Source organism: Heliangelus exortis, chromosome 2, assembly GCF_036169615.1.
Source record: "Heliangelus exortis chromosome 2, bHelExo1.hap1, whole genome shotgun sequence".
NCBI lineage: Eukaryota > Metazoa > Chordata > Aves > Apodiformes > Trochilidae > Heliangelus > Heliangelus exortis.
In genome coordinates, this window is record NC_092423.1 from 14,415,997 (window position 1) to 14,431,030 (window position 15,034).

Below are 15,034 nucleotides of genomic sequence, written 5' to 3' on the forward strand. Positions count from 1 at the left end.
AAGAGATTTGTTGACTTTGTGGACTTTGTGTTATGATCTAGAACCCAGTGTCCGCATGGGCAAGATTAAGCATTTTTTTCCTATTTCTTAATGTTGTATTCTGAAGGACTTCTAAACTACAAAACATAAAGTGTAATCTAGACTAATTGCAGCAGCAGGACCGCATATTCTGTCAGCAAATTATGGAAATACATAGTGTTTGTATAAAGTGTAATTTTCATTCTGATAATCTGTTGTCACTGTGATTACTGTTATCACAGTTATTGCAATTATCAAGGTTGAAAGAAAAAGGACACTGAAGTCCTGCCATAGAACTCTCTTAATTTCAAGACTGTGGTTGAAATTTTTGCTTTTCTGACTCCATGATTTGGTATGTTAGTTTTTAAGCATATTTAACCATTGCTTTGCCCGAAAGAAATAAACTTTAGCAAAAAGCAGACCAGAGTAGAAAAGTGAACAGATTCGAGCTTTATGGTTTATGCTTGAGTGCAATGTGTCTGTCAGCTCATGTTGCTTAATTAACATTAGTAATTATGCTTATAATGTCTTGTAGTCTGCCAGTCCTAATTTGCTAATTTTCCATTCATTTTGAAACCTAGAGCACAGCATATGTTTCGCCAAGCCATGCGTACGCCGTTCATTTGGTTCCACGTTGTCCCTGCGGCAAATAAAGAGCAGTATGAACAGTTGTCCCAAAGTGAGAAGAACATGTACTATTCCAGCCGGTTCAGCCCTGATTCCCAGTATGCTGACGGCAAAAGTATTAACAATTCTGGACTTCACACCTTACAAAGGATATCTCGAGCGGGTAACCAGTCCGATCAGACAGACTCCTACTCACAGCTACCTCATAGTGTGAATTCATCAGGGAAACCACCCTCAGGCCTGGTGCCATCACCTCAGAAAGTTCTCAGTACCACTGCAAACAGTGGGTATAACACCAAAAAGATAGGGAAGAGGCTCAGTATACAGCTGAGAAAAGGTAAGGCACTAGTGCTCTCCACATCTAGAATGAAGTATGTGTGTATAGAGTATGCATGTGTGTCCAGTGCCGTTGTATTCGGCAGGACAGCTTGCAGAAGCATGGGGAGTGTGATGGATTGATTTTGGAAGCCAAGGGGCTGAGTTGTCCCTAATACTATGCCCAGGAGTCCAGCTGTGAATTCAGTGCTTGCAGCATGTTTGCAAAAGGCTGTTTTGAAGAGCACTTCATTATTTTCTGTCACTCAACTTATAGAGAAGTGCAGTAAATGCTACACATTCTGCTGGCCCAAACTGAGGGACCGGTGAACTATTTAATATAAACAAATAAGCTAAAGTGGACCAGATTCTGTACTTTACAATAAGTGTGGTTTTGCTGTTAGATTTTAACAGTGTGCTGGATCCCATTGGTAAATTGGATTTTCTGATTTCCACCTAAAGCTTTTCTTTATTCCACTGGGATGTGAAAGTCTTTCTTTGAATGGTAGAGATGTAATGTGATATCTTGGCCCTTATGCTAATGCAATTTGAAGAGGGGTAAGAGACTATTTAGGGGCAGAGCAGAAAGCAGTGCATGCTTATCTCAACATCTGTGTTATTTGTGCACATATAGATGGATTGATACATATCTGGAATTTTTATGATGTATTGAATGTCCTAAGTGAGAAAATTTGCTGTGTTTGTGTAGTTAACATCTAGTTAACAGATAGTCTGCAGTATAATAAAATCCCATTGAGATGCAAGTATTTCTTAGCTCTTAGGAAGTAATGTTTATAGAATTATACATGGTGTAAACTTTATGTTATTAAAATGAGCAAGTTTAAAGTTAGATACACTTTGATCTCTATCAGCAAGAATAACATTTACATTACATAGCAAAAAGTTTACCCACCTAACAGTATACTCTGAACTAAAAGTATGTTCCCTTTAGGTTATTGTATGTGCTCAGTGTTAATAATTTTATTAATTAATCAACCTTTTAATCAAAAAGTGTTGAAGAAAATACCTGGAATGGTATAGAATACAGTTATGCTGGTACCAGGCTACTTGTCACATTATCACTATGCTTTTTTTTTCTATGAACTTCACATGAACCACCAGATTGTTTCTTTCTGGTTGCTGAATTTTAAGCTCTACAAACTTGGATGACATAAGGTTGAGTTGACAGTTTGCTTCTGTTGTTGATGCTCCTTCAAAAAATTCTTAAGGCCATCAGCTTAGCTCAGTCTGCTTGGAGAAACTTATTGTTATTGTCGGAGTAAGGAATCACTGTGCTTATAAATATGCTCTCAGTCACTACAGTGGCTTTTACCTATTTTCTTATGTTTGTAGTAGTCTATAGAAATTTCACCTCGACCTTACATAAAACACTTCCTAGCCTTGAGTGGAAGTTTAAAAGTACCAACAAATGGAAATAAAATGCTGGAACATAGTATTTTTGCATGAAAAAAAAAAAAAAAAAAGTGAAATTATAGCTGCTCTTAAGATTTTAGAATATAATTTTGATGTGTTATGGATTTTTTGACTGTGATGTGAAATTACATTTTGGTCATCTTGCACTGGATACCACCTCATGAATACTCTTCCCACTTCTATAATGTAATTTAGCCTTTTTGGCACTGATGTGTTTCATTGTTTTGGAGTGAGGGAGATGCAGGCTACCTGTTGATGGAAAGTGATCTATAAGGTACTTAAGCACCAGATAAGTTTGATAGCTCCTATGCTAGTAAATTGTTTGACATCTGTGTCTAGTATATATTTCAGAAGTTTAGAGATTTTTTTTCCTACTGGTTTGCTTATGTGAGAATGGTACTTATGAACAAATGGCACCAAGCTCAGATTGAAAACAGGCAGAAACTATTTAGTGCACTGTGTTTTATGCATGGTGATGTTTTAACAAAAAAAATTGTGTTTAAGGAAGAATACCTTTTTGTCATCACTGTCTTTCATTTGTTAATATCCACTGTAGAAAGAGGCATGTTCTCCCATTTTGTCTTTTGTTTGATCACTCTGAGAACATACATGTGGAGCAACAAATGAAGCGAAACACTTCAGGATGCCCACAAGTTGTTTGTTATAAATATGAGTGCAGTAGAGATGTTGATTGTCTTTGATTATTTCTAATGAAGGATGTTGTAATAATGCATGCATTATAGATATTTAGCAGAAGTGCCTTCTTTGTAGCTAATAGCAGTTATTTCACCAATTACCATCATTAGATTAAAAACTCCTTGTGGGATGCATTAAGGAATACAATCATGTAAGGCTTCATCTTGAAATTCACTTTCAATTTAACCTGTACATTCTGGTTAATGATGTAGTGTATGAGAATTGACTCTTTTTCAAAACAGACAAACATTCTTCATTACAGCTGTGTTTCCACATGTTGCATGGTAAGATAATCCTGCTTGGGTTTCTGCTTCTGTAATTATGATTTCTTAATATTTATTGCTGTTTTGGCATTTTAAAATAACCTGAACTTTCATAGGATTTAGCTGTTTAATAAAGTCAGAAGAGAAGGTCAGTCATATGTTTTAGTCAGTGCAGATTGTTTGTTGGCTTTTCTAAATGAAAATGGATATCTGTTTATCTTTCCTTAAAGGTCAGGGCCTGAACTTTTAGCATATAGATGTAAGGGTTATTGCTGATATCCTAATGCCATTAAGGCTGTACAACAGTCTAGCTTAATAGCTCACACAAATTAAGACATGACTATAAGCCTATGTTTAGATGTATTTTGGTGTAAGCTGATATAGTAAAGTAGAGATAAATAAAGTAGTTATTTACAACTAATATATAGAAAAAATAAGACCACTGATGTAACACCCAGAGTTGTAGGACAGATTTTGACTTCATATACACCAGAACAATTCCAGAGCACTTTTTTTTTCACTGCAAAGGTTCAAGCCAATGCAACTGAGAGAAATTTTATCCAGCACTTATAAATAATAAGTAAAGAGTTATACAACAAATGATTCCAGGGCTTAGTCTCTGAATACTGAGTAACTCACAGCAGTTAGCTGGATGCTGGCTAAAGCATTCAAAAGACTGCTTTTCAAGTGGATATTTTGTTATTCAGGTTCCATATATACTGAGTTTGACACCACTGTACTAGGACAAGCCTAAAGTACTCCACTGGTTAGCTATCTTCATTTTGTTTGATTGCCCTGAAGTATAATTACTACATCAGATAATTTCTATCTGTAGAAACAAATTTGTCTGGCTAAATTAAGCATATAATTTTTGAGGTAAAATGTCAAAACTGAGCTCTGTTTTTTAAGTTGGTCCTAGTTCCACCAAATGTTTTGCATTAGTTAATTTTTTTTTACTAAGGTACTGAGTGTGTAAGGACTTCAGTCCACATCTCACTACTTCCAGAGAGTGACTTAACTACTGGCCATGGGAATTGTGATCTCTTTTTCTCTTTGTCCCAGAGAAAATTTCACTTTTGCAAATTAGTGCAGAACGACACAACTGCAGGATGCCTTGCAGCAGGAAAGCTGTAGGAATCATCAAGTCCATCAGAGAGAGTATAGCAGCTGTGTCCTAGGAGATACCGAGTCCTGAGAGGATGGAGGCCCTTTTGTGCAGTGCAACAGAGAAAAATGTTTGAGTTTTGGTGAGGAGGATTATCAGATGTGTTGAGCTTCAGAGTTTCTTGTTGGATTCCTGTTTTGCTTGTTGGCTTTTCTGTGGTTAATAATGCTTCGTCTTACAGAGCTGAGTTTTAACACTGCAGGTCTCACCAGGTGACTGGGTGTTCAATGCTACAGCTTCCTGAAACTCAGCCCTGCTGCACCCAAGTTACTTTCTTTGAGAAGTCATTAGGCAAATAAGATACTATGGATAGTTTGGGAGTATGCTCATTTAAAATTACATTGTATTTCCTAAGGAGTAAAGCACATAGAGGGACAGTTACTTGTTTTATCTAGCAGAGTGTACAAGACAGGACCCTGACCTTGTCCGTAAGATATCCTGCATCATCTGTCTGGAATGTATAGATTTACATGCCCTTTTTCATCATACTCCCCTGTTTTACCACAGTTTCTTGAGCCAGACTTTGAACTGATGTTTTAAGTTTTTATTTAAAATTTGTTTTGAAGTGATATGTTCCTTTAGACTGATTTTAGAATATCAGTTCAGATGCAGTGGGGGTGTTTATCTCTTTTGAAATGAAGCATGGAGATTCCTAAATTATTTAAACGACCTTGAGAAAGTAGATTGAGAAGTGAAGCCGATAATTTGGGGCATCATTAACAACTGAAGAAATGTAAACTGCATTAAGTTTTGTATTTCTGTTTTTCAAAAACACTTTTGAGCACTATTTATCATCATGCTGTAGTAAAAAGGGAAGAATGTTTCTATTAGGCTGATCAAAGATCTTCTTGAGAGGTCTGAGTTGTGCCTGGAGGAAAAAAGGTCCAGATCACTCAAATAAATAAAAATGGGCATGCAATTAATTTGTCTTTATTGGGCTTGTTGCTGCAGAAATTTTGTAGACAGCTGAGCAGCCACCCTTCTAAGCAGTCATTTGCATGTTCAGCTATGCTGTCTACACATACGAGTTATGAAAACATGGGGCTTAAACTATGAGCAGTAAAAGTACTTTTCAGGAAGTATCTAATAAAACATTGGTTAATTTAGTGAAGACTGACAATAAGGAGATTATATTGGCAGTTCAGCTCTTGCATTAGGTCAAATCCTTCATAAAAACTACTCCCAAGCATGAAACAGGACAATTATTTCAGCAATCATCCATCTGTACATGGATCTCAAGAAAGAGTATATTGAAAAAGCAGAAACTTGAAATGCTTGGGAGGAGAGCTTTTGTTGTGATTAATGTCAGAGAGTGTTTGTCCCTTCTGCTTAGTTTTATTGTAATGTTATCTCTCACCTTGCTCTGGATCATTTTATAATCTGATGCTTTCATTAAATGGCAATGATTTATTTTCTAATTTTTGTGTCATAAACAGGTTTATGTGTAGGCAAGCTCCCTTGTCATTTTAGGAAGGGAAAAGCTTGTTCTTTGTCTTTCGTGAAGAATCTGCACTTTTCCTTAACAATGCTTTTTTCTGTCTGAGAGCTGTTCACCCACATGGATTTTCCATATTTAGGTTGTTCTGAAAAGTTCTCTGCTATCTTCCATAAGTACTGACAAATGTGGTGCCCAGTTGTCTGGTTGTCAAACATTTCCCATTGTTTTAGATGTAAGATTTTTTTAAAATTATTATTTTTATTTTTATTTAAATTTAGGGAGATCTGTACTGAAGTACCAGAGAACTCAGCTGCATTTTATTAAATTAGGGAAAAAAGGGGAAATTGGGGAAAAAGAAGAGCATGATTCACTTCTAGCTCTGCTTGTAGTCCTGAAAAACAAGAGAATTTTAAGAGAGGTATCATAAGAAGCTGACAGTGTAGGTCCTTCAGATGTTATTTATTTGGTCTCAGAAATAATGTCCTTTTAAGAAGGACATGAAAGTACTGGTAGCAGTGCAGAGGCGATGCTTGCTTTTGTCTTGTGTTCTGGTAGTGTTGCTACTCAGCAGCACATTTTGCTGCTGAGAATTCAGACCTGCAGTTGGCACAGGATGAGGAGTGAACAATTTTTAATTTTTAATGCAGAAAAGCCTTAGGAAGGTAGAAGTGTTTTGCCAGGCTCTATGTTTCCACGTTATGGAGATAATCCTAGAATTAGTGAAAAATTAAATATTTCTTCACTGGGAGATAACAAAATCTAGGCACCTCTAGTAAGATTTAATAGATTTTTTTTAACATTCTGTCAGTTTACGATCAGGCTGATTCCAAATAATGAAAATGTTAATTTTGAAGATATATTTAATAAATTACATGAAAGTTGTGTTTCCCCATCTCTGGCCTGCCTTAACACTACTAGAACTTTATCATTCAAAACATCAGTGAGGCATCAAATCTACTGTTTATGCAACATAGTTCTTTTACTATTGTAACTGCCCATTTTATTAACCTAAAACTGATTTCCAAACTGGATGGAGCTCTTGAGAGCAATGTAACCTTAGGAAGGTATATTTAATGCCACATTCAAGAGAAAAGGGAAGTTCTAACTTGTCAAGGGAGCTGGTGATTTATCAAAGCAGCCTAAGAATTTGAATTACACAAATCAGTGGGTAATTTTTAATGTTATTATCACTTGGTGTAATTTGATCATTGTCAGAAATGACAGCTAAGCTATAGAAGAAGATTTTTTTGCCCTTCTTTAAAATCCATGAGAGATTAGGCTGCACATGGCTCAAATAGTAAACCTTGCAAACTAAAGGTCCTAACTTTGTGTAGGATGACTCCTGTGATTTCAAAAAGATAGAAATTCCTTCTGTTTTCTACTTCTGTTCTGGTTCTGCCCATATATGTGTGTCCATTTTCTACAGTTTCTCTATTAGAGCAGCCCACAGTATGTTTGCAGAGTTCCTTCATTATTATATGCAGTTTTATACCATAAGAATTGAAAACATTTTAGCAGCAGGAGGATACATTAAGATCTTATATGCATTTCTATCATCAGGAGAACTGAAATAGATGAAGGAGAGCGAACTAAATCATGTATGTGTGAAAGAAGAAAAAAAATGATAATAAAGACAATTACAGAAGTCATATTTATTCTTGTCCTTGATCAAATGTATCCATTGGATTTTTTCCAGTATTGTGTACTTGTAGTTTATATATAATAAGCACAGGTGTTATGCTTCCAAGGGCAGATATAGTGCAGAAATAGTAAAGAAAGAAAACGTAAAAGGAAAATGCCATCCATAAGCTGCCTCATGAAAAGATGTACAAAGCAGCATAGAAAAAAACGTAACCTGGCTGAGGCACCTTCTTTTTGCTGAAACAAATAATTAAAATTTTCTTATGCTCATATCTGGACTGAGAGTGGATCTTTGGCTTTCTGATGGCTTTGGTAAAGGCTTGCTGGAGATTTCACAGCAGAAAATTCCTAAGCCCAAATTTATATTTGTAATGTGAACATTTCAACCTCTGTTTTTTTCCAAGGTGGTTTGAAGTGGAGTATGTGAACCAGACATCTGTAATGATGACATTACCAGGCTATGGGGATTAAGCTTATTAATAATGAAATATTGGCCTGGGTGTGCAGTCATGTCCTGATAATACTTCAGAAATTTTAGCAGGCAAAACTTGAACTCAAAGAGCAACATTCAACACAGATTCTTAAAATAATTCCATAAAAAGCTGAGATGTGACTTAGAAAAACCCGTACAAATCATATTCACATGTTGCAAGGAGTTTAAAGAGATCTATGAATGTCTGAAGCTTCATAAAAATTGTGAGGTCTCCAACGTAAAATATGGATGCTATGAGATGTAATAATTTTTTCATCTCTTTGTAATAGCACTGATAAATTTTAAATCTCCCTCAAAGTGGATGAAGACTTTCAAATTCAAATGTCAGTTTTTCAGCTATCTTGAATGCTACAGAAGAAGAGAAGATTGTCTCAGGATAGTTATCCTAGGGAATTGATCCAAATTTCCTGAACAACATAAGCTTCATGCACTTACTGTTCAGACATGACGACTTAAATATTTTTGAGATTAAAAGTTTTAAAGGTTATGTCACTCCCAGCCCTCTCACCTGTGGCAATTTACTTCTTAGGATGACTATTATCTTGATAGTAAGATATATTGTACTATATTTTAATCAAATGTAATTATGCAGATTTTGGAAATCTGTATTCAGACATGTTGACTATGTTGGAATTGTCCTTCCTTTTCACATGTGAATATCTAGCTCCTCAGTAAAAAAGTAGACATAGCACGTGAACATGGGGAAAAGTAAGACAGATATTAATCCAGGCTTTAACTCTGCAATGGGTTCATACCAGGTACCCACCAAAGCTGCTCTATGACTCCCCTCCTCAGCTGGACTGCGGAGAGAAAATATAATTAAAAGCTTGTGGGTTGAGAGATCACGGAGATCATTCAACAATTGCTGTCACTGGTAAAAAACAGACAACTTGAGGAATATATTGTCTATCAAATCAGAATAGGGTAATGGGAAATAAAACTGAATCTTAGAAGATCCTCCTCCCACCCCTCTCTTCTTCCTGGACTTGTCTTTATTCCTGATTTCTCTACCTTCTCCCACCCAGTGGCACAGGGGCACAAGGAATGGGGGTTGTGGCCAGCACATTATGTATCATCTCCGCTGCTCCTTCACCCTCACACTCTTCCACTGCTTCAGCGTGGGCATGTCCCTCCCGTTACAGACAGTTCTCCACATCCTTCTCCTACATGAGTCCATCTCAAGGGCTGCAATTCTTTGCAAACTGCTGCTGTGCACAAGGTGCAGTCCTTCAGGAACAGACTGCTCCAACATGAGACCTGCCAGGAGCCTGCTCCAGCACAGGCTTCCCAGGGGCTCACAGCCTCCTTTGGGCACATCCACCTGCCTTGGCATGGGGTTCTTCATGGGCTGCAGGTGGATATCTGCTCCACCATGGACGTCCATGGGCTGTAGGGGGGACAGCCTCCCTCACCATGGTCTTTACCACAAGCTGCAGGGTATTCTTTGGAGCCTGGAGCACCTTCTCCCCCTACTACTTCACTAACGTTTAGTGTCTTCAGTTATTTCACATATTCTCTCTCTAGCTGCAGTTGCAAAGGTTCCTTTTTCCTCTTCTCAAAAGTGTTATTCCAGAGGTGCTACCACCTGGGCTTGGACTTGAACAGCAGCAAGTCCATCTTGGGGCTGCCTGGCATGGGTTCAGTCAGACATGGGGGAAGCTTCTAGCAGTTTCTCACAGAAACCACTCCCTGTAGCTCCCCTGCTGTACAAACCCAATCCAAACCTCAAATGGTTCTTTAGTTACTTGTCTTCCCAAGACTCATAGCTGAGAACTGCTGTATAAAATTTATATTTCTGTGATTTTTATGCAAAGGGATATGTTGTGTAACTTTTAGAGACCATAATTGATTTGTTGAGTCATATTTGCTACTTTCCTTGGTAGGTCAGAATTAATGTAGGCTGAGCTGTGTATGCCTAGCTAGTGAGCTTGAACTGTGGACATATCGTGACAGCCTCTGAGATGTTTCAAATGCAGATGGTGACACTGTCAGGGATGGTCTCCAGTGACTGGCTGTCTCCATTTCATTTCTCCAAGTGTCCTGAATAGTCTTGATAGCAATGTTGGGGGATAGGGAGTGAGGAAGGATGAGTTTCAATGCAGAGTTTCAAAGGCTCTGCACTGGGCAGATCCTCAGAGAGTCCCCATGTCCAGCAGTGCTGCCAAACTGACAGTGCTGAAAGAGTTGCAAATGTGAAACAAACGTTGACATGATCCAGATTGACAAGGGGGAGGACAGCAATAGGATATCAGATATGCTTTGTTCGGATTCCTTGTCACTCAGCTCATCTGAAATAGAAAGTTGGAAATATGGCAATGACTTGGAAATCACCAGAACAGCAAGTTGCAAGGAGGGCCTGCTGAGCCACCTGTGCCAACAGTCACTGCTTCAGCTATAGTGTTCCTATATACAATATATTTTTTTTTTCCATGAAGCAATTCTTACATCCTATATATGTATTTTCATGGATTGTATCAGTGAGGAATAGATACTGGATAAAAATAACATGCAACATAAAAATGTTCATTTTAGCAAGTAATATTCTAAATTCTTTATGCAGGTACAGAAGGCTTGGGATTTAGCATTACTTCAAGAGATGTCCCAATTGGTGGCTCAGCTCCAATTTATGTGAAAAACATCCTTCCAAGAGGTGCAGCTATTCAGGATGGGAGACTAAAAGCTGGAGACCGATTAATTGAGGTGATGAAGTGTTACATGTTGTATGTCTGTTTTTTGGCTTGAACCCCTGCACCAATTCACTTCCGAAGGCTCTTAGTATTATTTTGTTTTGCTGTTTTGTTTTGTTTTGTTTTTCCTCTTTTTCTTTCTTCCTTTGTTTTTTTTTAGGTAACAGATCAAGAGCTGAGCATTTTCAGTACTTAACTGTTCTAAGAGCTGGTCCCAGACAATTTGAAAACACAAGTTTATGTGTCCTTATGTGAATAAAATGTTGTGGTCTTGCACTGCAGTTTAGGAACAGGTTGAAGCAAAGTGATTGTTATGTAATAGGTGGCATTAAATCAGCATGGAGTGACAGACCAGGAATTATTGAAGATGTTGCTGAGTATGGAAGACATAACTCTGAAAAGGTTTAGTGAATTAACTGAAAGGGACACTATAAGAGGAGGTTATTGCTACAAAGAATCAAGGCCACTTCCCCCCTAAAAGGAGGATGTCCTCTAGGGAGTTAAATTTCTCTTACAGAGGCACACAGCAGAAATCTTGCTGCAAATCTCGCTTGAGTGATATAAGATGTTACCACCCACAGATCTTCATTACTGTTCCTAAGCCAAATGACACTGGAGGTGCAGCTGAGACTGTAACTGCCTCTCAGTGGTCTAACTTCACTTTACTGCAAAATTGGCAAAGTCATCTTGAATTGTTGCTGGAGAAGAGCTCGCTGTAATTACTGTAATTCAAGGTAACCCAGATGATTTTGCTAGAAGGGGACTGAGATGCATTTAAGGCGACAGTTACGGCATCTCAACTGTGTGAGCTCTGGGCTCTTATGAAAGGAAGGAAGGAAAAAGATGGTTTACTGACTTCTGAGCACCAAGTTTCCACGCTTAATGTCATTTGTTGACTTGTCTTGCATTTCCAGTACGTTTCTGAGCAAGCCAGCCTGAGTATTCCCTGTCTTTCTCTGGCTTCCCCTTTATTCATGTTAGCACACGCAGTGAGAAATTTACCTGTATGTATTCCATACTTTTCTGTCTTGTTAAGTGGTATGAGAAGGCCAAGGGGTTAGACCTCTGAATGATGGCAAAATAAAGAGTAACTACCTCAAAGTTATTTGGGTAAAAAAATATTTTCTATTTTTGGCACAATTTGTTGTGCAGGATCGATTAGAAACATGAGTAGCACCAAGGCATGTGGAAACAGGACTGGTTTTGGATCACACATTGACTTTGCCAAAGGATTTCTATGCAGAAATTCTTTTAAAGAATACTGGTAGATGGGATTACTTTGCTTTACAGTATAATAGAGTACAATTTTGCTGCTAAAAAGGAGGGAAATGTTGCTTGTTGACTTGATTGTTATTTGTATTTATATGTAAAGAATGCATGTTTAATTAGTTCTGTTAAGTAGAAGCTGTACTGAGCTAATAAGCAGTGAAGTTTTTTTAATACTGCTCTACATGGTTCACCTGAGCTTTCAGTATAAAATTCTCTTGTTTTTCCAATAGAGTCTTACCAATTTTTAATATTTTCTTTGTCTCAGGTAAATGGAGTTGATTTAACAGGCAAAACTCAAGAAGAAGTTGTGTCTTTGCTGCGAAGCACTAAAATGGGAGGGACTGTGGGCCTTCTGATTTTCCGACAGGAAGAAACATTCCATCCAAGGGAACTGGTGCGTAAAATAGAGAGCAGCTAAGAGATTTAGATGAGTTTGAGCAAATGATTTCATCTTGTCATGTAAACATGTATGGCCAGCACTGAATATAAGAAAAGAAAAAAAGCTATTTTGATTTATTTAGAACATTATACATGAATGTTTTTTATTCTCTTTCAAATCTGCTATTGGAATTAAATATTTGTTGGTAATGTATAAATGAGAGTTTTATTTTGAGTGAAATTGTTTATTTTAGAAGAAGCTATTGGATGGCCTTTATTTGGATGCATGCAAATAGATTATTTCGTATCTTTCATATGGACAAATCTATATTTGAAAGCCTCCCATCTGTCCCACTACCTGCTTACTGAAATATTTTAGAGCATATAATATTATGCCAAAACAGGATATGTAGATACCTTTCTATCAAAAAGTAGAATATATGAGACATAATAGCCTTTTTTTAATATAAACGCAATATCTATGGAATGGAAACCCTGCAGTTATTAACTTATTAGGGCAATTCAGAATGTGTTTCTGAGGAATTTACATGAAATGGAAATAAAATGATATTTCATACAGTACCTGCTCCACTTGCATAACGTGTACAGATATTTCGCTGATACTTATTCAAGATAATTTTTGTTACAAAAAGGTAGACTGTGAATGTAGCTGTCTTACTTTGTTCTACATTCAATGAAACTGCTGAATTTATTTATTATTTGTGTTGTAGCTATATATGGCTCTAAAAATAACTTATTTGAGAATAACATTATTGTGAGGAGGTAGACAAATATAAGTATGATGTATTGACTGCTTCATTTTTCTATTGGTTTTCTGGTTTTTTGAATGCAAATAGAATGAAATTTTTTGGCCATTTCCAGACTATTAACGTTATCCTCTGCTTTTCAAAACAACAATTAAGCCTAGGAAGTCAAAGTGGCAGGGGATGTTACAAAGAAAGCACACTTTTATCCTTATATTCTTGGAACATGATTTCAGGTACTGAAGTGAAAGTTGTCATAAAATAAAGAGAAATTAACAGTTTGAAATCATATTATGCCCTACCTTATTACTGAAACTCTTAGAACAATCTGTTTATAAGTTCCTATGATGTAACCTTCACAGTGTTGCTATCATACATAAAGGTGAATGAAAATGCTTTTTAAAGTTTTCTAAATAAACTTAGAAATAAGAAAATGTCTTAATTTTGTGTATATTATTTCTATAGTAAAATGAGGAAGTTGCAGTGCATAATCTAACAGGGTATTTTGTTTAAATAATTGTAAAAAAAAATATAATTTTAGTAATGCAGAGATTTAATAGTAATATTTGATATAGTTTTACAAATAACAAGAAATCAACTCCTTTAAATGTGTTCAGCCTCAGTAGCCTGCTGCTACTTGGGGAATACTCTGCTGTTTTGGTAAACCCCAGCATAGGGAAGCCAGATCTCCTTGTGACTGTCAGGTGGTAGGTGGGCTCTGCACTATGTAGTCAGAGATCAGGTCTGAACAGGTGTATGTTTCCATAGCTCCAGCTGAACAAAGATACTGTGAGGATCTGACAGTAGCTGTGTGCAATGATTCTCCATTGCATCAGGATTTGTTTATTTGCATTTTGACATGAACTGTTAGGTGTGCTCTGCTTACAGCTGTCAAAGAGCAGAAGCAGTATTGCTGGGGAAGGTGTTGAACTAAAACCCATCATAAGGGCTGTTCTTTCTTCTCTGGTAAGAACTAATCCAAAAGAAAAAAAAATATATATAAAAGAAATACTTTTCAGCCAGCTCCTCCCATTTACTTTTAGTAGCTTGATGCACAAAAACCCCACAAATTCACTGAAGGAGGGGAATAATCTAAAATCACATCAGTTCAATTTTTTCCCATGCAAACCTTCTTTGGCCATTTAGGAACAATTTGTCCTTGTATCCTTCCCCTATTTCTGTCATATTTTCTACATTTGAATGCTTTACATATTAACTGAATGGGATGTGTCTTGGAAACTGTATGCATAAAATCATTTTACTTGATACTATCCATCTCATAAAGGGTAGGACTTGTGGTTGTTTGCTGAGGAGCAGTCAGCATTAAAACCGTTTTGTATTTGCCAATTTTTGTACAGGTAGTAATCCCAATAAGTCAGTTGTTTAGATTTTATGGTTTTGGCTATGGCTTCTTAAGCGACTTTTCAAAAGTTACTTATTGTTAGGTTTCTTAAAAAGGAAAATGAAGACAGTAAACTGTCAGGAGAGTTGTGGAGTTTTATGTCTTTGAGGTATGTTGCCATTATTGCCTGGAAGGGAGCTATGAAAATGTGCAGTTGTATCTCAGACTTAACAGAAATGTTAATCTGAGCCTGTTTAGGTCAGTGTGGGATCTTTATAGCTTGTGTGGTGAGATCAGGGTGTCTGTGTGTGTGTGTGTGTGTGTGTGTGTGTGTGTGTGTGCGTGTGTGATCAGCCAGTGCAGTAGATCATGGTAAATGTGAGTAAAAGGTGAAAGCAGGGAGTAAAGCTGAATTAGCAGGAGTTACTTTTTCTAACCAGTGAGATCTGGAGCAACAATTATGCTTCTTCAGAATACCAGGCATTTTATTGCTTCCAGAGTTAC

At 37.0% G+C, this 15,034-nt stretch overlaps 1 protein-coding gene across 24 annotated transcripts in view; it reads left to right on the forward strand.

Moving 5' to 3' along the window:
* PARD3 (par-3 family cell polarity regulator) overlaps positions 1-15,034 on the forward strand; it is a 438,795-nt gene that overhangs the window by 233,247 nt on the left and 190,514 nt on the right. For all 24 annotated transcript variants that reach the window (XM_071734825.1, XM_071734818.1, XM_071734834.1 and 21 more), the window contains 3 exons: positions 600-982; positions 10,651-10,790; positions 12,312-12,440. In XM_071734825.1, the coding sequence (XP_071590926.1) occupies positions 600-982; positions 10,651-10,790; positions 12,312-12,440 (652 nt within the window). The remainder of the gene's footprint in view (positions 1-599; positions 983-10,650; positions 10,791-12,311; positions 12,441-15,034) is intronic.